Source organism: Panthera onca, chromosome F2, assembly GCF_046562875.1.
Source record: "Panthera onca isolate mPanOnc1 chromosome F2, mPanOnc1 haplotype 2, whole genome shotgun sequence".
In the NCBI taxonomy this organism is placed as follows: Eukaryota; Metazoa; Chordata; class Mammalia; order Carnivora; family Felidae; genus Panthera; species Panthera onca.
Genome location: NC_138356.1, coordinates 74217251 through 74236615, shown reverse-complemented (window position 1 = coordinate 74236615; position 19365 = coordinate 74217251). Strand labels below are relative to the sequence as shown.

At 45.8% G+C, this 19365-nt stretch overlaps 1 protein-coding gene across 4 annotated transcripts in view; it reads left to right on the top strand.

Moving 5' to 3' along the window:
* Window positions 1-19365, top strand: part of DNAAF11 (dynein axonemal assembly factor 11) — an 83739-nt gene that overhangs the window by 28921 nt on the left and 35453 nt on the right. For 3 of the 4 annotated variants that reach the window (XM_060611350.3, XM_060611353.2, XM_060611354.2), the window contains exons 6-10: window positions 4204-4389; window positions 7692-7769; window positions 12977-13042; window positions 17540-17609; window positions 18562-18657. In XM_060611350.3, the coding sequence (XP_060467333.1) occupies window positions 4204-4389; window positions 7692-7769; window positions 12977-13042; window positions 17540-17609; window positions 18562-18657 (496 nt within the window). The remainder of the gene's footprint in view (window positions 1-4203; window positions 4390-7691; window positions 7770-12976; window positions 13043-17539; window positions 17610-18561; window positions 18658-19365) is intronic. The other variant, XM_060611352.3, reaches the window with a different exon arrangement.

Here is a 19365-nt window from a genome sequence, read left to right as displayed (position 1 = left end):
TTCTTTTTTTTTTTTAATGTTTATTTATTTTTGAGAGAGACAGAGACTGAATGCGAGTGGGTTAGGGGCAGAGAGAGAGGGAGACACAAAATTCAAAGCAGGCTCCAGGCTCCGAGCTGTCAGCACAGAGCCTGATGCGGGGCTCGAACTCACGAGCTGTGAGTTCATGACCTGAACTGAAGTCAGTCGCTCAACCCACTGAGCCACCCAGGCGCCCCGGATCCCGTGTTTTCTATGTGGAAAAACACTTTTTTTTTTTTTAAATAAATGGCAACTTTTAAAGAATTTCCAATCCTTAGGCTTCTGCTTTGTAATTTTTATGGTGCCTGCTAAGGCCCCAGTAGAGGGCGAAATGGCAGCAGTAAGAGTGAGAATCTGTATCTGGTTCTGACTTTAAAAGGAAGGTTTCCAATTTCTCATCAGTAAGTAACACATTTGCTGTGGGGTCTTGGTAGAGTTAAGTGAATTTCCTTTGATTCCAAGTTGATGAAGAGCTCTTATCATCACAGATGCTGGATCTTATGAAATGCTTTTTTTTTTTTTTTTTGCGTCTATTGTGATAATCATGTTTGTTTATTAATGTGTTGAGTCACATTAATATATTTCCCAATATTAAGCCATCCTTGAATTTTCAGAAGAAACTCACTTTGTCTGTGATATATTTGTAATAGATTTCTGCATTCATTTTTCTAATATTTTATTTATAATATTTAAACCTACGTTCGTGAGTTTATGCTGTAATATTCTTTTTTTCACTGCATTTTTCCCAGTGTTTTGTGTCACAGTTATAATAGGCACATAAAATGTGTTGGGGATCATCTACTATTCTTGCTTCACACAAGTTGACAAATGTTGACGGCAGGCTGTTGCTTGCATTGAGTAGAAGCACACGGCTGTGTTGGTTTCTTGCCCTGTTACTTCTCCACAGGACCGACTGGTCCTTCCGTTCCTCCCATGACTGCATTCAGCCTATTTGCACAGACACCCAGACATTCTGGCGGACAGTCATCAAAATAGTGAATCATCCGTTTAGTCAGAAAGGAGTAGGGAGCCACTCCCCTTTTAACGCTGCAAGAAGAAATGCCATAAAGATGTAGGGGGCGACTGCAAGAAGGGGAGACAGTCATGTCACCCCTTGACTAGAGGCAACCTGCTTCCAGCCTGGAGACTTGAAATGATGTGATGTGTCCTGGAATAGCCTAGAGCAGGAGTGTCAGGAGAGTGGGCGTCAACGGAATCAACTCACGCCTCACGCATCTGTCATGTCGAGGATTTGGGAATACCCTGTGGGCCAAGTACACATGGCAGAAGGAACTGCACTTGGCTCTCTTTGAAAGGATACTGTCCAAGTGAGTAGCGGCAGTGAGGGACCGTGGGGTGGACTGTCAGTGGCCCAAGCTGAGTTGTCATAAATGACCAGCCGGGTAGTATGTTGATCGCTCTGATAGGGAACGGTGTACTTGGAAGGCCATTGTAATGTCTCTGAGAACCAATAAATGTGCTCAGAAGACAAAACCGGTAACTGGGCATCGGCCCTAGAAAGGGAGCCAGGTGCCAAGGTGTAAGAGTATCAGTGTCAGATGAGATGTTTGCCTCCTTCTCCCCATCCATTGTCCCAGGCCCAAATTTCTGAAGTCGGGGGGACCTGAAGAAGCCAGCGAGGTGGGATACAGAGGGAAGGAGTAGATGAGCGAAGGGGGGTTGGCGTAGCCCGTGCCCCTCTCCCCGTGCACAGCCCAGTCATGAGCTAGGTGAGGGGTGAGGGGTTTGGAGAGGGAGGGCAAGGGCTTCGATTTGGATGTAAGTGAAGTTTTGTTTAAACCGTAGGCCTTTGGGTGGCTCAGTCGGTTGAGCATCAGACTCTTGATTTCAGCTCAGGTCCTGGTCCCGGGGTATGGGATGGAACTCCGAGTCGGGCTCTGCGTTGAGTGTGGAGCCTGCTTGGGATTCTCCCTCTCCCTCCCTCTCTCCCTCTCCTCTCTACCCCGCTCACTCCCTCTCTGTCTAAAATAAAATAAATTAAGGGGCGCCTGGGTGGCGCAGTCGGTTAAGCGTCCGACTTCAGCCAGGTCACGATCTCGCGGTCCATGAGTTCGAGCCCCGCGTCAGGCTCTGGGCTGATGGCTCGGAGCCTGGAGCCTGTTTCCGATTCTGTGTCTCCCTCTCTCTCTGACCCTCCCCCGTTCATGCTCTGTCTCTCTCTGTCCCAAAATAAATAAAAAACGTTGAAAAAAAAAAAATTAAAAAAAAAAAATAATAAAATAAAATAAAATAAAATAAATTAAATTGTAGGCCTCTAATACCCGAAAATGAGTGTTAGCGGAGATGGGTCTCTTCTAAAAGGGACCATAGGGCTGTGGGATGTGCTCACGAGTGGGAAGAGAGTTCTGAGAGCACAGATGTGAAGGAAGTGGCTGAAGAGCCCATTGTTTGTTTGTATCCTGATGAGATCAGTCTGTTTTGTCACCTGGCTGCTCACATTTCCATACATTTTGCCTTCGGAGACTTAAGTTATTTAGCTGATGTTTCTATAGTTTTTATTAAGCGCAATGATGTTTATGTGTATTATTATCTATTTACATTTTACAGAATAGAAAAGTGAACCCTTTAGTCACTTTCCAGCAAAAAACAATCCTTTTAATTTTTTTTTTAATGTTTATTTTTGAGAGAGACAGAGTGTGAGTGGAGGAGGGGCAGAGGGGCAGAACGAGAGGGAGACACAGAATCCGAAGCAGGCTCCAGGCTCTGAGCTGTCAGCACAGAGCCCGGCGTGGGGCTCAAACCCACAAATCGCGAGATCATGACCTGAACCGAAGTCAGACGCTTAACAGACTGAGCCACCCGAGGCGCCCCCAAAAACAAATTCTTCTTTTTTTTTAACTGGAAATGGAACCAATTATTTCAGTGATGATTACCTAGGATGTGATAGGATATTATAAATCCCCTTAATAGATTGCCTTTTCAACACCATAGAGAACTGTAGCTATATGGCAAAGTATTCATTTTCAGAAGTTTGCATTATTTTGCTTATTAAACTAGTTACATTTTGTAATATGCAAAAAAGTGTTAGCAGATATTATTCTCTGTTCTATTTATATTGTTTAAACCTCATGCTCTAGTACTTTTGGTCTATCCCTTCAAAAAGCATCTTATCTGAAGGTCAACTAAATGAGCCTTTTGTGTTATCTCGTTTCAGTAACAATAACAAAAGGTAACATTCAGTGAGCGCTTCCTGTTTGCCATGCTTGGTACTCAAGGCTTCATGTGGATTTTTTCATGCAATGTTACTTCGAAATAGAGTGTATGTTGCAGGGAGAGGTGAGGAACACTTCCCCAGTGCTTACTATGTGAATGGTGTCATTTTTGCTCTGCTAGAATAGGATCTCCTGAAAGGACTGTCAAGAAATTGTCTGTCTTGCCTAGGCTTGGATCTCTGGTGCCAGGCACAGAGGAGATGCTCAAGAAATATTTCTCGAATCCACGTTGAATGACTGTTGAATATGTCATATACCCGTTTGATGTCAGAGACACCATAGAACTCTTTGACAACCCACAAAACATGAATAAAAAAAGAGCACACAGCACTGTTCCTATACAAAGCTATGAAATCAGAAGTTGTCCATAAAAGACCATACCTCGAATCTCATATATCCCACTGGAGAATTTTGGAGAGAGAGCATCATTAAAGAACCTGGAACTAATATGATCTAATTTGCCTGTTGGAAAGACTCCTCTGGGAGCAGTGTGGAGGCAGGAATTGAGGAGGCCCCGACTGGAAGTGGGGTGCCTGGGAAGGCCCAGTGGTCTCTGAGTTTGATCATCAGAACCTCTTGCAAGCTGTCATAAAACACAGATTCCTGGGCCCAACCCCACATCTACTGAGTAGACTTTCTGGTGGCAGGTCGAGGCATCTGTGCCCTTCACACGGCTCCGCAGGTGACTCACATCCCACCAGCCTGGGAGCTTCTCATCCGATCACTGCACTATGCCCCGTGTTAGCTGATGAGGGCCTGTCCCATTTGGGACAGTACGTTCATCCAGCATGGCTTACGTTGGCTCTCTTTCAGATGTGTTTTGTCACTCAAAGGTACGAAGACAACACAAGAAAAATGTGTAAGAGATTGAAGGGGCGGCATTTGGGATGAAACTCAGACATCCAGTACTGGTTTCACATGCTCTGTGTGTCTGTTTGTTCTTTCCTAGCCCGTTTTCAGTAGAGCACAAAGACCATGTCCAGGAAGGACAAGAAGGGGAATACAACCAAAAGAGATTCAAGGACAATGAGGATGACCTGGAATTCTGGAACAAGCCCTCTTTGTTTACTCCTGAATCTAGATTGGAAACACTTAGGCATATGGAAAAACAACGGAAAGACCAAGAAAAATTAAGGTATTCCACAGTGAGGCAATGCCCTGCTATGGACTGTATTTTCTTGATTGCACAGGGTTTACTCCTTCTCTGTGCTCAATCTCTGTTAGCCATCACTTAATTGACTTGGCTTCTAAGTTCAGCTTCCTGTTGAATTGTGTCTACTGACATTTGTTAATATCAAACTGCCTTCCTTAGGATGTCATGAATTATGGCATTTTACGTAGGGTCTTGTTTGGATGTCTTTAATTTTTTTTCTGTTTTTTTTCTCCTTGTTGATACCTTTATTTTATTTTTATTATTATTTTTTTTAAGTTTTTTTTTTTTTTAATTTTTCTAATGTTTATTTATTCTTGAGACAGACAGAATGCGAACAGGGGAGGGGCAGAGAGAGAGGGAGACACAGAATCTGAAACAGGCTCCAGGCTCTGAGCTGTCAGCACAGAGCCCGATGTGGGGCTCGAACCCACGAGCTGTGAGATCATGACCTGAGCCGAAGTCGGATGCTCAACTGACTGAGCCACCCAGGCGCCCCTATTATTATTATTTTTTTAATTTACATCCAAATTAGTTGCATCTAGTGCAACAGTGATTTCAGGAGTAGATTCCTCAGTGCCCCCTACCCATTTAGCCCATCCCCCCTCCCACAACCCCTCCAGCAACCCTCAGTTTGTTCTCCATATTTATGAGTCTCTTCTGTTTTGTCCCCCTCCCTGTTTTCATATTATTTTCGTTTCCCTTCCCTTATGTTCATCTGTTTTGTCTCGTAAAGTCCTCATAGGAGTGAAGTCATATGATTTTTGTCTTTCTCTGACTAATTTCACTTAGCATAATACCCTCCAGTTCCATCCACGTAGTTGCAAATGGCAAGATTTCATTCTTTTTGATTGCCGAGTAATACTCCATTGTATATATACACCACATCTTCTTTATCCATTCATCCATCGATGGACATTTGGGCTCTTTCCATCCTTTGGCTATTGTTGATAGTGCTTCTGGATGTCTTTAATTTTTTTTTTTTTAACAACTTTCAATGAATCAAGCAGTAGGGATGTCCCGGGTTGGAGATACTGATTATCATGGCACCGAGGGAAAGGCCACTTTGCGGGACGAATAAGTTCCGTTGTGTCTCATAATTTGCAAAATTAGAAAGCAGTCTTATGAGGCATTGTTTTCCCAGTACAACCGTCTTGGACATTCAACAGCACGCTTTCACTTCTGAAACTGTTTAGATCGAACTTGACGATTTGTTAGAAGCTCGAACGCTTATGCTCTGATTGTCAGGGAAGCTTTTTAAAAGCTCGACTCGGTGTCATTCCATTTCATGTCATCGCTCAAATCTAGTACGTAAAATGTATCACTTACGGAAATGCTTACAATTCATGTGCTTGGGGATGGGATCACTTAGCTCTGAAATACCGTCGTCTGCATGGCAGTTACAGGCGCGAAGCCCAGTGTCTTTCCCTGTGATTGTCACCTGCGAGCAATAAACTGAAAGAGTGAACACAACCATTAGCAATCTCTGCTGCTTTCATACAATTTTATTCAGTAGCTAGATAGGGAGGTACAAAAACGAGAATTGAATTTTATCCAAAATGCTTGTTTGTAAAATTTGGCGGTCTGTATACGGTGAGGCCACCCAGTGCTTTGGGAAGAGCATCAGAAAACATCAGAAAATGTGGGTCCATGTGGCGACTCTGCTGCTTACTCTCTGTGCGATGTTGGCAAATACCCAACTTCTCCTCAACTCCTTCCTCGTCTGTTAAACAGGGATTCTCTTCCTGCCTTCCCTACTCCACTGTGTGGTTGAGAGAATCATAGGAGCCAATAAATGTAAAGTACTCTGCAGACTTAAGAACCTTCTGCAATGGAAATTCTACATGTTTTTATATAATATGTATTGTATTTCCAACATATGTACACATATACAGCCATGTATATGCAATATATGTCTATATGTATGCATGCATGAAATGTACAGATAGTACAGTGTATCGTATAATACATTGTATTGAGCCTGAAACCAGGAAAAAAAATTCCTCTCCCTGATAGCCTAAAAAAAAATACAGCTGGGTTGGATAGAAGACCAAGCCACTCTGTGCAAGTGCACAGTGGTGTTCCCAGTCCCATGGGTCCCTGCGATGTTTGCCCCTTCTGGAGGATGCCCCTGGATTGTCCTCGTCATGGAGACTAATGTGGTACGTGGACACATTAACTTACCTGGACCAGCAGAACCAGCTTCAAATGCAGCAAAATGTGAATAAATTTACATTTTCATATACAGTTCACTATCCAAAATCAGGATTAGAAGAATGGAAATCCAAGGCAAAGACTTGCCTACAGTTCTGTCATCTACACACATTCCTCTATGTGGTTTTGTAGAGCTTGTCCATACAGGCCTTTTTAGGTTTTTATAGATCTTCACTGATGTTTAAATAGCTAGGACTACGCTCTACATTTTTCATGTTATCTCATGAGTCTTTCCTATCTGCACTGTTTCTTTTCCTCCATCAACATTTTCTACCACTTTTTAGACCAGTGAGGTAAAGAGCAGATACGTGTTTTTAACAACCGCAAAATATTTCATAGCATGAATATAGTTAGGCCACTGACTCCTCCGTTGATGGGTTTTCCTCATAGTTCCAGAGTTTTGCCACTATGAGTAATTCTGTGATAGACATTTGTTTATGTAGAATCTCATGTACTGGTATTTTTATTTCTATAGAGTCGAATCTACTTGGCATTTTAAAAATGATAATTTTTTTAAAAGTTCATTTATTTGTTTTGGGAGAGAGGGGGGGCAGGGAGAGAAAGAGAGAGAGAGAGAGAAAATCCCAAGCAGGCTCTGTGCTGACAGCCACGAAGGGTTCAATCTCATGAACCATGAGACCATGACATGAGCCAAAGTCAACAGTCAGATGCTCAACTGACTGAGCCACCCAGGCACCCCTAAAAATTAAAACTTTAACTAAAGCAGAGGCTGTATCCGCCAATGGAGAATCGACAGTTATCTGGGTAAATCATGCATAAAATAGATGAATTTAAATATTCATGGATATTTCATGAAAAAGAGTGTTTTTTTCCCCCTTTTGAATTAACCGCCAAATTGTCTAGGTCACATTTTTGCCTTAAAGATATAGATAACGATCATAAAGAAATCTGCCCTGTCAATTCCCAGCATAGGAGTAACAGAATGGACTTCATAACGGTGAATTATTCATGTATTCACAAATGCCTGATCGATTTTTCTTAAACTGTGTCACAAAAATATTCCTTTTACGTTGTTTTTCTCTCTCCCCACTGCCCTTTGCTCCCATCTCAAGTGGAAAGAAGAAGAAAGTGAAACCACCCAGGATTTTGATCACTGAAGATGGAAAAGCGTTGAATGTGAATGACCCCAAGTACGTGAGGCCAAAGAGAGGCTTGAAGAAGTCAAGCGCATGGGGGTGGTCCTGATGATGGTTTCCGTTGCGGGTTTGCTTCGCGGAGAATATATCGCATTCTTCACAAGCTCGAGGAGCCCGATAAGAATGTCATTTTGCGCATAGTTGAGAGTAGAACATCTCTGATGTTTTCGAGTGCATAACGTTATATTTCATTTTCTTGGCATTCAGAAAATGATCTTGACATATGGGAATCTTAGTTATGTATCCGCGGAAACTTTGGGCCCTATACGCTTTTCTGCCTGAAAATTCCACGTGCATTATTGTTATGTCTATTAACTTGTAAAGCGCCACACGAACAAGCTGGCTGAGAGTATTGGTACCTTTCCTATGTGTCCCTCAACTGGACGCTCTGGGACGCATCTACAAAGCACGTGAGAGCTGAGGAAAGAAACTGATGGCGATCCTTCAGGGACGTTAATGAGAGAGGGAAAATATTCGACCTGGAAATGCTCAAGTGTAATGATGGCCGCCCTATCTGGCTGTCTTAAAATCTAAAACTAGAAAGCAGGCAAAATTTAAAAAACCAAAAAAGGCCATTGATAGCCAAAATACCGACCAAAAAGCCTTTGGACTAAATCTTGTTGGCTTCATTTCATTGCTCAAAGCCTGTTTCTTTTCAGTACTTCGTTTTCGACACCAGGACCAGGATAAAGAGACCGTCCTGATCATTTCCAGGCGTCGTGTTTTCCATCTGCGTGGCAATCTTACATGCCAGGCGGTATTTCCTTCTCAGAGGTTCAAAGCCTGAGCCTGGGGGACGTAGAGTGGCTTGTCCAAGGCCACGTAGCTCATAGATGGTGTGACTGACCTGCTCGTGCTAACCCAGCTCTAGTGACTTCCGTGATCAAGTTCATATCTACCAGCCCCTCACACACACAGCCCTTCTCTCTCCTGCAGAAATTAACGTAGCCTGAGACACGATACTAAGCATGAGGATATGGCAGTGAAGATGACCGGTGTCTGCATTCACTGAGCTCAGAAATCTAGTGGGAAGATTGTCTCTCAGCCTATAGCAGGGGCTTAAGGGAGACCCTCAGAGCCCTCTGGGCCCCTGGTGAGACCACCTCTCCCCCCACCACACTGCCCACGTTACCTGCCCCTCCTGCTAACCGTATTGAGGGGGGTTCTGTGAAGAACTGAACACCCATCACCTCCTCCTACCACCTTCCATCCTGCCGTCATCGCCCTTCCTTGCCCTCCTGGGTCACCCGTCACCACCAGAAACTTTGTCCCCTGTGGCTCTGTACACCTCATTCTCTTCCCCGCTGCCGACCCCTCCTTCCCTGCCTCTGTGCCCTCTGGAGTATGTGTTGGTCAGCAAAGCCTCGATCCTCAACCTTCTCTCTCAACGTCCCTTTTATCTTCTTTCACTAAGGGAAACTCAGGGTTCTGCTTCCACGGCTGCCCTCCGTATTCTCCCTCGCCACGTACATACACCACGAGGAAAGTTGAACCCGGTAGCCACTCTCAGACCATTTTTCTTCCCTTTCCCTAAAAGTTCCCTGCCCCCTTGGAGCCGGGGCCATCTAGATAATACCACCTCTGTCCTTATTGCGGTCGTGCGCTTAGCCCTGCCCAGCCCTCACGCTCGCCCTCTGCCCCACTCACTGCAGAAGACCATGTTCACCCCCCCCCCCCACCTCACCCCCCACCCGGACAAGTGTCTCTCTCTCTCTCTCTGCCTCCTCTGCCTCTCCTCCCATCACTGGTCATGTGACTTTGTCCTACTTGTAGACAATCCACCAAAGCCTTGCTTTTTCCCCTGCCCCACTGTCTCACTCCCTGCCATGGTTCCCTCCCTCAGCCAGCCACATAATCCGCTCTTAGTCTCATATCTGCCATCTTCTATATCTCTTCCGCCTCCAGAATCTTCCCTCGAGTGTCCCACCGGGCACCGCCTCCTGTGCTCCCGGGGAGCGCCCTGCACTCCCAACAATCAGAAGCCCCATTAAGAACAGGAATCTGTTCAGTCTGCTGGTTTTCTGCCTGCCTCCCCCCTCCCCTCGTGTTCTTATCTTCTGTCACTCCGCTGTGCTTTTATGGTTCGTCTCAGAGATTCGTCCTTGACGTGGACCTTCAAGTCCCTTGTCCCTCTTTCCTTCCCGCGTCCTCTCTCGTAACCTCACCCCTATGTAAATCTACCATGCCATCCGTCGCTGGACTTGCCCTCGTGAGGCTGGAAGAAAACATTCAACTCTGCCTGCCGGTCTTACCGTAAATTTACCACCGTAGATCTCTAGCGGACTTCCGGCAATCATGTTGTACTTTCTCGGGTAATTCACTCCTCTGATTTCCCGTAGCCTGCTTTCACACTGCTTGCTGCCTTCTTACTTCCATTCTGTGGTCCTGACTGGGACCTTGTTTCTTACTCCATAAACAGAAGCAATCAGAAGTTTTCCCATCCAATTTACCAGTGTCCCTGGACCTGTCCACATACTCTCTTGCCTCCTGCTTCAATGGGTGGACTTCCCCTATAGAGTGACTCTCTCTGCTGGTCGACTGATCCCGAGCCTCTTCCTGTAGAGGACTTGCTTCTGCAATGATTCCTTCTCTTCCGGATCACTTCCCTCCCTCCTACCAAATTGCTCTCATCAGTATACGAGTGTCGTGACGTCGTGTATCTTTTTCTAAAGTTTTATTTATTTATTTAGAGAGAGAGAGAGAGAGAGAGACCACGAGCAGGGGAGTCACAAGAGAGAGAGAATCCCAAGCAGGCTCCACACCAGCGGCGTCCAGCACGACTTGGGGCTCAAACTCACGAACCGTGAGATCACGACCTGAGCCGACACCAAGAGTCAGATGCTTAACCGACTGAGCCACCCAGGTGCCCTGATATTGTCCGTCTTAAAAAAAAATAAGAAAGGTCCCTTTCTCTAGTTTCCCTTGCAGCGTCAGCCCTATTTCTCTGCCCCTCTTTATAGCTGCTGTTCCTCATGGAGATGCCTGGACTCGGTCACCAGTTCCCTACTTCGCTTTCCTTCTTAAAACCATGTCTGCATATCCTGTCACATAAAACTTTTGTAGTTACATCATTTCTATATGTTCACATCAGCTCTCTGTTCTCTGTTCACCTCACATCTATGTTTTCTGTTTACATCATCTCTGTGTTCTGTGCTCACATCATCCCCATGTTCCGTGGTCATATCATCTCCGTGTTCCATGGTCACATCATGTCCATGTTCCATGGTCACATCATCTCCATGTTCTGTGTTCTCATCATCTCTGTGTTCCACGGTCACACCATTTTTGTGTTCCGTGGTCACATTATCCCTATGTTCAGTCACATCATTTAAAATCTCAGGCCCTATGTACTTGACCCAGCAAATTTGACCAAACCGATCATCATCTTCCTTCTTAAAGCAATTTCTTCCCTTTGCTTCAGATTCTTTGACCTTATTACCTGCTCGTCTTCATAGGCTTTGCCAGATTCTCTTTGTGATGTACCTAAGTGGTGGCCAACTCCTCAGCTGCCTTCTTGTTTCACGTTGACTCTGTGACGCTCTCACCAAATTCCATGGCTTTAAACACCATCTGTACATTACAACCAGATCCAACCTCTTCCCTGAACTCAAGGCTTGGATGTTTAATGAGCTATTTGTCCTCGCCATGGGATTATAAGATAGGTATTATAAACTTACCGTGACAGAAACAGAAGTCCTAATTTCTATCCCCACGATCACTTTCCGTCTCGTTCCCCAGCGTTCTCCAACTCAGTAGCAAGCATCCACCTTGGATTCATCCTTGACTCTTCTCTCGGTCATGTTATCAGTGACCTTATAATTTCTTCCTTCAATATCACCTGAATCCACGGCTTCTCACTAACGCCATCCCCCACTTGCCCGGAGAGTTGCAGCAGCTTGCTAAGTAGTCTTTGTAGTTCATGACTGGGTCTCCCATAGTCTCTTCCATCCAACTGGAGGAAGAAGAAGAGAGGGAGAAAAGGACACATGCGCCCTCTCTTTAAGGAAATTCCTGGAGAGTGCCATATAATGCTCTCCTTCAGGGAACTAAATCATGACTATATCCAGCTGCGGGGGGTGCAGGAAAGTGTCACCTTTATTCTGCACGGCCATGTTCCTAGTTAAAATCAGGGGTCCTATTACTGTGGAGAAAGGGGAAGCGGACCGTGAGGGAATGAATAGCAATCTCTACCGTAGAAAACCTCTCTGAAATTACCTTTCAAATCATCTGCGAAGAGAGAGTTCAAGTTGGCTGGCTGGACAATTGGGGCATGAGCAATCAAGGCAGAGGGACCGGCACATAAGAAAGCTCCTGAGAGGAGATCACAAAGGGATGGGTCATTTGAGCAACTGAAGGAGTCCCGCATGGCCGGGTCATTGAAAGCACCAAAAGGGACGGCCTCACACAGACATCTTGCTGATGGCCAAATTGTTCCAAACGATTTAGCATACATCCTTTAATATTGTTTTACTATGTACTTTACAGAATGGTATGACAAGTGAAATGCTCAAAATAAATCAGCCAAATAATTCTGAATGGTATGTTGACACTATGGAAGTTATACCTCAGACCGAGCCGTACGATATAGTTGAAAGATGTAGGGCTTTGAAATCCTGCCTCTCCAGGCTCGCATGGCCGCCTTCCCAGCTGTGTCAACCTCTCTGAACCTCTGTTTCTTCGTCTATATGGAGGTGATAGATCATGGGCAGGGTCTCAGCATTTTCCAAGGTGGTGCAAAGGTCAACAATGAAAGGAGAAAAAAAAAGATGGCAAGGAGAAAGAAGGAAGACAGGACGATTTAAAACTGAAGGGATAGAACGCTGGGTGAGGGAGGCAGATATGACATTTTCTTCCCCATAAGCAATCCCAGCGTTTTAGTTTTGCTTCTAACAAACTTGAATGAAATCGAAAAGAAAGCTTTAGCCACCAGATGTCTCTATCTCTGCACCAATGCTACTTTTTTTGTATGTAGTTTGCCTTAGGATTCTCACATTTCAGCAAGGTAAATAAATAATGTATGCGTGTGTTGTAGGTTTCCGTTGAGAGTTTTAAATAACACCTCCCAGAATAAGTTTGTCGTCGGGGATTAGTATATACTTATTATCAAGTTTACTTTTGATAAGGGGTGGGATACCTGGACAGTATTGCTAAAGACGTCATCTTTTTTTTTTCTTCCCCCCAACGGATTGATTGTTCCTTAGACTTGACTTCTCCTTGAAAGATGATGAAAAACGTAACCAGATCATCCTGGACCTTGCTGTCTATAGGTAAAGTCATTTTATTATGGGTTTACTTAATGGCTTCTCTGGTGTCATTCTCAGTGCCATCTCTTGAGTCCTGAAGTATTTTGTAATGGAATTTGGTTTGCCAAACGAAGAAGTTTTGTTTTGTTTTTTAAGCCCGAGAACTTACCGTAATTTTAAAAAGCATGAAAATGAAAACAAAGGCAGAGGTAAATAAACCCCTAATCCCAAGGCTACGAACTTTGGACTTTCTGTTTGGAAGGCAGAGTTTAGTTATTTACTTTTAACCTTTTTTAAATTTAATTTAAATTTTAATTTTTAAAAATGTTTATTTACTTTTGAGAGAGAGAGAGAGACAGAGCATGAGCAGGGGAGGGGCAGAGGTAGAAAGAGACACAGAATCAGAAGCAGGCGACAGGCTCTGAGCTGTCAGCACAGAGTCCGACGTAGGGCTCGAACTCTCGAGCTGTGAGATCTTGCCCTGAGCCAAAGTCAGAGGCTTAACCAACTGAGCCACTTTTAATTTTTTAAATCCTGTTTGTGAGGGAGGGCGCATGAACCGGGGGAAGGGGCAGAGAGACAGGAGAGAGAGAATCCCAGGCAGGCTCTTCGCCCAGCCCATGACTTTGAGATCACCACCTGAGCTGAAACCAAGACTCTAAAGCTCAACCGACTGAGCCACCCTGGCCCTGCCGCTCAGGCCTAGTTTACATAATTGTCAGAGCTTTGCTGTTTCCTAACGCTGATACCACGGGCCCCTCGGCTTTCCCTACTGCCGCTGTCCTTTTATATTCCTTCTTGTTTTTTCCAAATCACTCTGATGTGACAGTAAGCACCAGGCGGCGGGTGGTGGCCCCCCGCCTTCCAGTCCCCTCTTAGAGACCCAGGGGTACACCCCGCAGATTTTTTTTTTTTTTTTTTTACCTCCAGCAGATACTTTTTCCCCTGGCTGCGTCCCTGCCTCATTTCTTTAGGATTGTAGGTTTCGGCTCACTGTCCTTCATGCGTCTGACTTCAGGGTCCACGTATAGGGTCTTTCCACTTCTCCAGCCTTTTCAAGACACACTGGTGCCTCGGGACTTTGCACCCACGCCTCCCTCTGCCTGCACCACCATCACCCTGGGTGCCCACGTGGCTGGCTGCCTCACTTCCTACGGGCCTCTGGTCACATGTCACTTCATTACGGAGGCCCCTGTGCCCCGCTATCCGATGTAAAACAGTGCCTACCCCTACCCCAGCACTTCCTCCCACCTCTTCGCGCTTTCTGATTTCTACCTGACAAACTGTTAATTTACTTGCATTTTTTTAAATGTGCGGTCAAGGCAGGAACTTTGTTTGTTCGGCCCTCCTTATGTCTCCAGCACCCACAAGGTGTGAGTGCAGGAACGAATGAACGCCTGAGTGAGTGAATGAATGAATACTGGTAATGGGAGCCAGTGAACATTCACATGCATGCATTTTAATACAGTCCTCTCTCTTTCTAAGGCCCGTTTTGTGGGCTCTATCTCATCTGATCTTCCAGTAACCCAGTGAAGGAAGAGGGATTGTTATCCTGAAATTTATCCAAAAGGGAGTAAATTTCCAGAGAGCGAGTCTTGTCAAAGTAACTACAGTAATCAGAGGGGCCAGGACATGTACTCACAGCCCGACGTCCCACTTTGTTTACTTGTGGTAAAATACACATAACTTAAAATTCGCCATTTCAGCCATTTCAAGTGTCTGATTCAGAGGCACTCGGTAACTTCACGATGCCATGCGGCCTTACCACCGCTGAGCCCCAGGACAACCTCATCACCGCAGAACGGAAGCTCATGGCCACTAAGTGGTCATTTCACAGGGAAGTGAGAAATGTACCCTGTGCCCTGGCCCCCGCGAACCTGCGCTCTGTCTCTATAGATTTGCCAATTCTCGATACTTCGTATAAACGGAATCACTTGTGGTCTTGTGTCCTTTCACGTAGCGTAACGTCTTTGGGGCTCATCTGTGTTGTAGCGGGTATTAGAATTCCCTTCCTCTTTGCGGCCGAGTAATACTCCATTGTCCGCATGGACCACATTTCTGTTCACCCACTCACCGGTTGATGCCATTTGGGTTGTTTCCACCTTCGGCTCTGGTGAGGAAGGGCTAGTCCTTCGTGTGTTCCTTCCTTCTCATGACAAGGTGCCCCGTCTCACCTCCTGTTAATTCTCCTGCCCACGCACCGCCAGTCCATCTGCCTTTAAAGAGCTCCCAGCTCTTCTCCTGATTTCGTGTCCTCTGACCCTGCAGCAACCCGAGCTCCCTTTCTGTTGTGTTTCATTAAACACTCTCATTCATCCTTTTAGTTCTTTCCATTTTTTGGTCATATTCCTGGAGTTTAATGAATGTGTACCCCTTTCTCTTTGTAGCTCTCTTGGCCTCTTCATGTTCAATCCCCGAACGAAGACTTTCCTTATGCCCCTGTCGTGCACTTTTTCAAGGAGTGGTGCGACTTCTGTCTAGGTAGTAAAATCCCTCCCTTCCCTTCCCACGATTCTGTCTGAACTGATGACACTAACACTCCTTGTGATCTTCGTTGGCGCATGGACGTATCTCTGAAAGTTAAATTCATTCATTCGTTCGTTCGTTCATGTGCTCGTTCATTCGTTCGTTCGTTCGTATATTCTTTCTGTCTCTATCCAGAAATATCAGTAGAACACCTCCTATGTACCGGGCACGGGAGGCTGTCACTGGCACATTCCAAAGACAGTCTCTGCTGTCCTAGAGCTTACGGCCCCGTGGGGGAGCCAGAAGTAAACAGGCAGGCATCTAATAAGTCAGGGTGCTGCACAGGAAGGGCCAGAGTCCGGGGGTGGCGCCCGGGGGTCCTGCAGTCCGGTGGTCCGTGTATAGGGGATGCTCAGGGAAGCTGCTGGACTGAGCGCTGACGATTGCGGGATGAGAAGTGGTGGGCTTTGCAGAGGACCAGCAGAAGGCGGTCTTGGGCAGAGGCGAACAGCACGCGAGGACCTCGTAGGGAGGGGCAGATGAACGCTTGAGGAGGCCCCACGCGTGAACGAGAAGATGTGATCCTTTAGCGTGGTAGATATTCAACGAGGTTCGGGGAGACCTTGCCCAGCCTTGGTATTGTTGCGAGAATTTTTATTTTTACTATTACAAGCATGATGCTTTGTCAACGCCAGCTCCGGGCTAGGCGCCATGCCTGGGTCTTGACTGCGATCTTAGGGGGCGGGGCACTTCCCATCCTTATTTTCCAGGTGAGGAAACAGGCGGGGAGGGGTTAAGGAATGTCGTCCAAGGTAACAGAGGAAGAGGGGGTGGGGTCAATTCCTCACCGTCAGTGTGACCCAGGCCTGTGCCTGCGGCCCTGGTGTTCTCCTTAATGTTTGTGATTTCTGAATCCTCGCTGCATTCGCTAAAGTTCACAATCAGAATTTTTCTAATGATTACTTATCTTTGAGAGACAGAGCGTGAGCAGGGGAGGGGCAGGGAGAGAGAGAGAGAGGGAGACAGAAGATCCACGCTTACAGCAACAAGCTCGACGTGGGGCTTGAACTCACAAACCGTGAGCTCTTGACCTGAGCCCGAGTCAGACATCGACCGACTGAGCCACCAAGGCGCCCAACACAATATTTTTAAATGTCCAATTATACGTATAATCGTTTGTCTACACAAGCGAGATGAAGCCTGAATCTTTGATTTGTTCATAAAGCCAAGGAGAACAATTACCAGCCGATCCTGGGGTCCCTGCCATAGATGGAAGGCTTTGCTTAATCAGCAGGAGGTAGCTTGGCAGGGAGAAGCAAAGCCAGTCTTGCGGGGGTCGGGGGGTGGCATTGTGGCAGCTGCAGAACAGCTGTGGGGACAGAGAGCAGCTAAGGAAGAGGGAGTGGGGGTCTGCAGGCCCCACGCTTAGTAGGCTCAACATCCCTGGCTATTCATGTCAGTCTTAAGGGCTTAAAATAAAATATTCATGAAAGAACCTGGCAAGCTGTTTTTGTTTTTTGTTTTTTGGTTGTTTTTTTTCTTTGCAAACCTCTGGTGTTTTCAGGCCGCAGATATTTTTAGGTGAGGGGCAATCAATGCCAAGTGTACTTGTGGCTCTAAAAATGAAATTGCTGATATATTGAATTTCCTTTGGTTTAGGGATTAATGTAAGACAAACTTCTTAAGACCTGTTCAGCATGGAAATTGTAAACCTCTCTTTCATTTAACACAGTTCTTTAAAAATTTTTTTTTTTTTACATTTATTTATTTTTGAGAGACAGGGAGAGACAGAGCACAAGTGGGGGGCGGGGGGCAGAGAGAGAAGGAGACACAGAATCAGAAGCAGGCTCCAGGCTCTGAGCTGTCAGCACAGAGCCCGATGCGGGGCTCGAACCCACAAACCGTGAGATCATGACCTGAACTGAAGTCGGACGCCCAACCGACTGAGCCACCCAGGCACCCCTAACACGGTTCTTTAAATGTTAGTTTTTATTTGCACTTCTTTAAGCTTAATGTTTGTGAAAATTCTAAGATTTGACGTGTTTGATTTTGAAGGTATATGGACACCTCTCTAATCGATGTAGATGTGCAACCAACTTACGTACGGGTCATGGTCAAAGGGAAGGTAAGTATAATGCAGTCGACTGTTAACAATTTCAAAAGCTAAGTCTGCAACTCAGCTAGGTTGCCTCAAAAATTGTGAGAGTAATATGAAAATAGGAAAAAAGAAGCCCAATCAGAGAGCTACTGTTTAGACACATGATTTTTAAACGTTTTTAACAATTTTTCTTGATATTTATTTAGTTTAGAGAGAGAGACTGAGCACGAGCAGGGGACGGGCATAGAGAGAGGGAGACACAGAATCCGAAGCAGGCTCTGGTCTCCGACCTGTCCGCACAGAGCCTGATATGGGGCTCGAACCCACAAACCATGAAATTATGACCTGAGCCGAAGTCGGATGCTTAACCAACTGAGCCACCCGGCGCCCCTGGACACATGATTTCATACAATGGGAGTGGTATACAATGGGAATGGTTGTTGACCAGCCACGGTGCAGCTCCATAAAATTAATATTTTTAACTTATTTCTGTTGTGTTAGTACTGTTCCAAAGCTGAGTAGATGGTTATATATGTGGTAGCCTATGCTTGAGATTATATTTAAATTATGTACCCGCTTTAAATTGTCGATGATTTCATTCACAGCAATTGTAATTTTATAATTTTTGAAATAGTATTTTTGGCTGATTATGAGCATTCACAGGAGTGCTATAAAGACTTTAAAATGGAAATACGTTGATAGTTCATGACAAGGAGTTTTATCCTTTATTATTAGTCATGTTAACATAAACGGACCAATGACTATTTTGCTGTTTGTCATCGATGACTGTTCTTTAGACCATCCATTAAAACAGGTCAAACAGTTCCTGCACATCAAGCGTAGCCCGGACATGGGTTCTTTTTTTCCTAAGTCTAAGCACGTTGTTTTTAAAATGGCACGGTGGATCTTGAATTTGTCATGAAAATGCCTCTTGAAGTAACCCTCTCCCGTAATATGCAAACTTCCTGTTTGTCGTCAGCCATTTCAGCTTGTTCTTCCTGCCGAAGTGAAGCCGGACAGCAGCTCTGCTAAGCGATCTCAGACGACAGGGCATCTGGTGATCTGCATGCCCAAGGTAAGCCATGTCACTTGTCACTTGGATCGATTTCCAGCCTGGGCGCGTCGGCTCCTGAAGGAACTTGACCTATCAAAGCTAATGATGGCTGCTTTTGGTTGAGGGAACCAGAAGATCCACTCACCCCAGCTAAGGCAGGAGAACCAGGACGTGTGAGAACAGAGCTGAGACTGGGGCACAGTTGGGACCCGGGGGCGGGGGGCGGGGGGGCCTCACCCTGTCACCACCCGGCCAGTTGTTCTCGCCTCTGCAGCCCCCTCCCACCTCTGCAGCCAGAGCGGCGGTGGGGGTTGTTGTGTGTGAGTCCCCTCGTCCTTCCAAGTGGGACAGGTAACACGAGCACATCTATTACATGGCGATCAGTACTTTTAACCATAAAGAAGTGTTTCATCTCCAGAAGGTAGGGAGGGCTCGGGCAGGGGAGGGTCAGGGTCTCTCCAATATGTTAGCTTTGTCCTCAGACCCGCTTCCTTCCTGAGAGGAGCACTCGCAGCCACGGGGACAGCACGCTGTCTTGTCCTTCCCTTGCATGAAGATAGACAAACGGAGAATCAGGGACAGACACAGAGAGATGAGCCCCCCAGTCACCTTGGAACAAAAGTTCCTCTGGACTAATCAGGCCGATTTGGCTGAAGAGCCCAGCAAGTCTTGATTAACTTAACCTTGGGCAATGAAACCCATCTCTGGCCAAAGGGATAGAAGTACTTT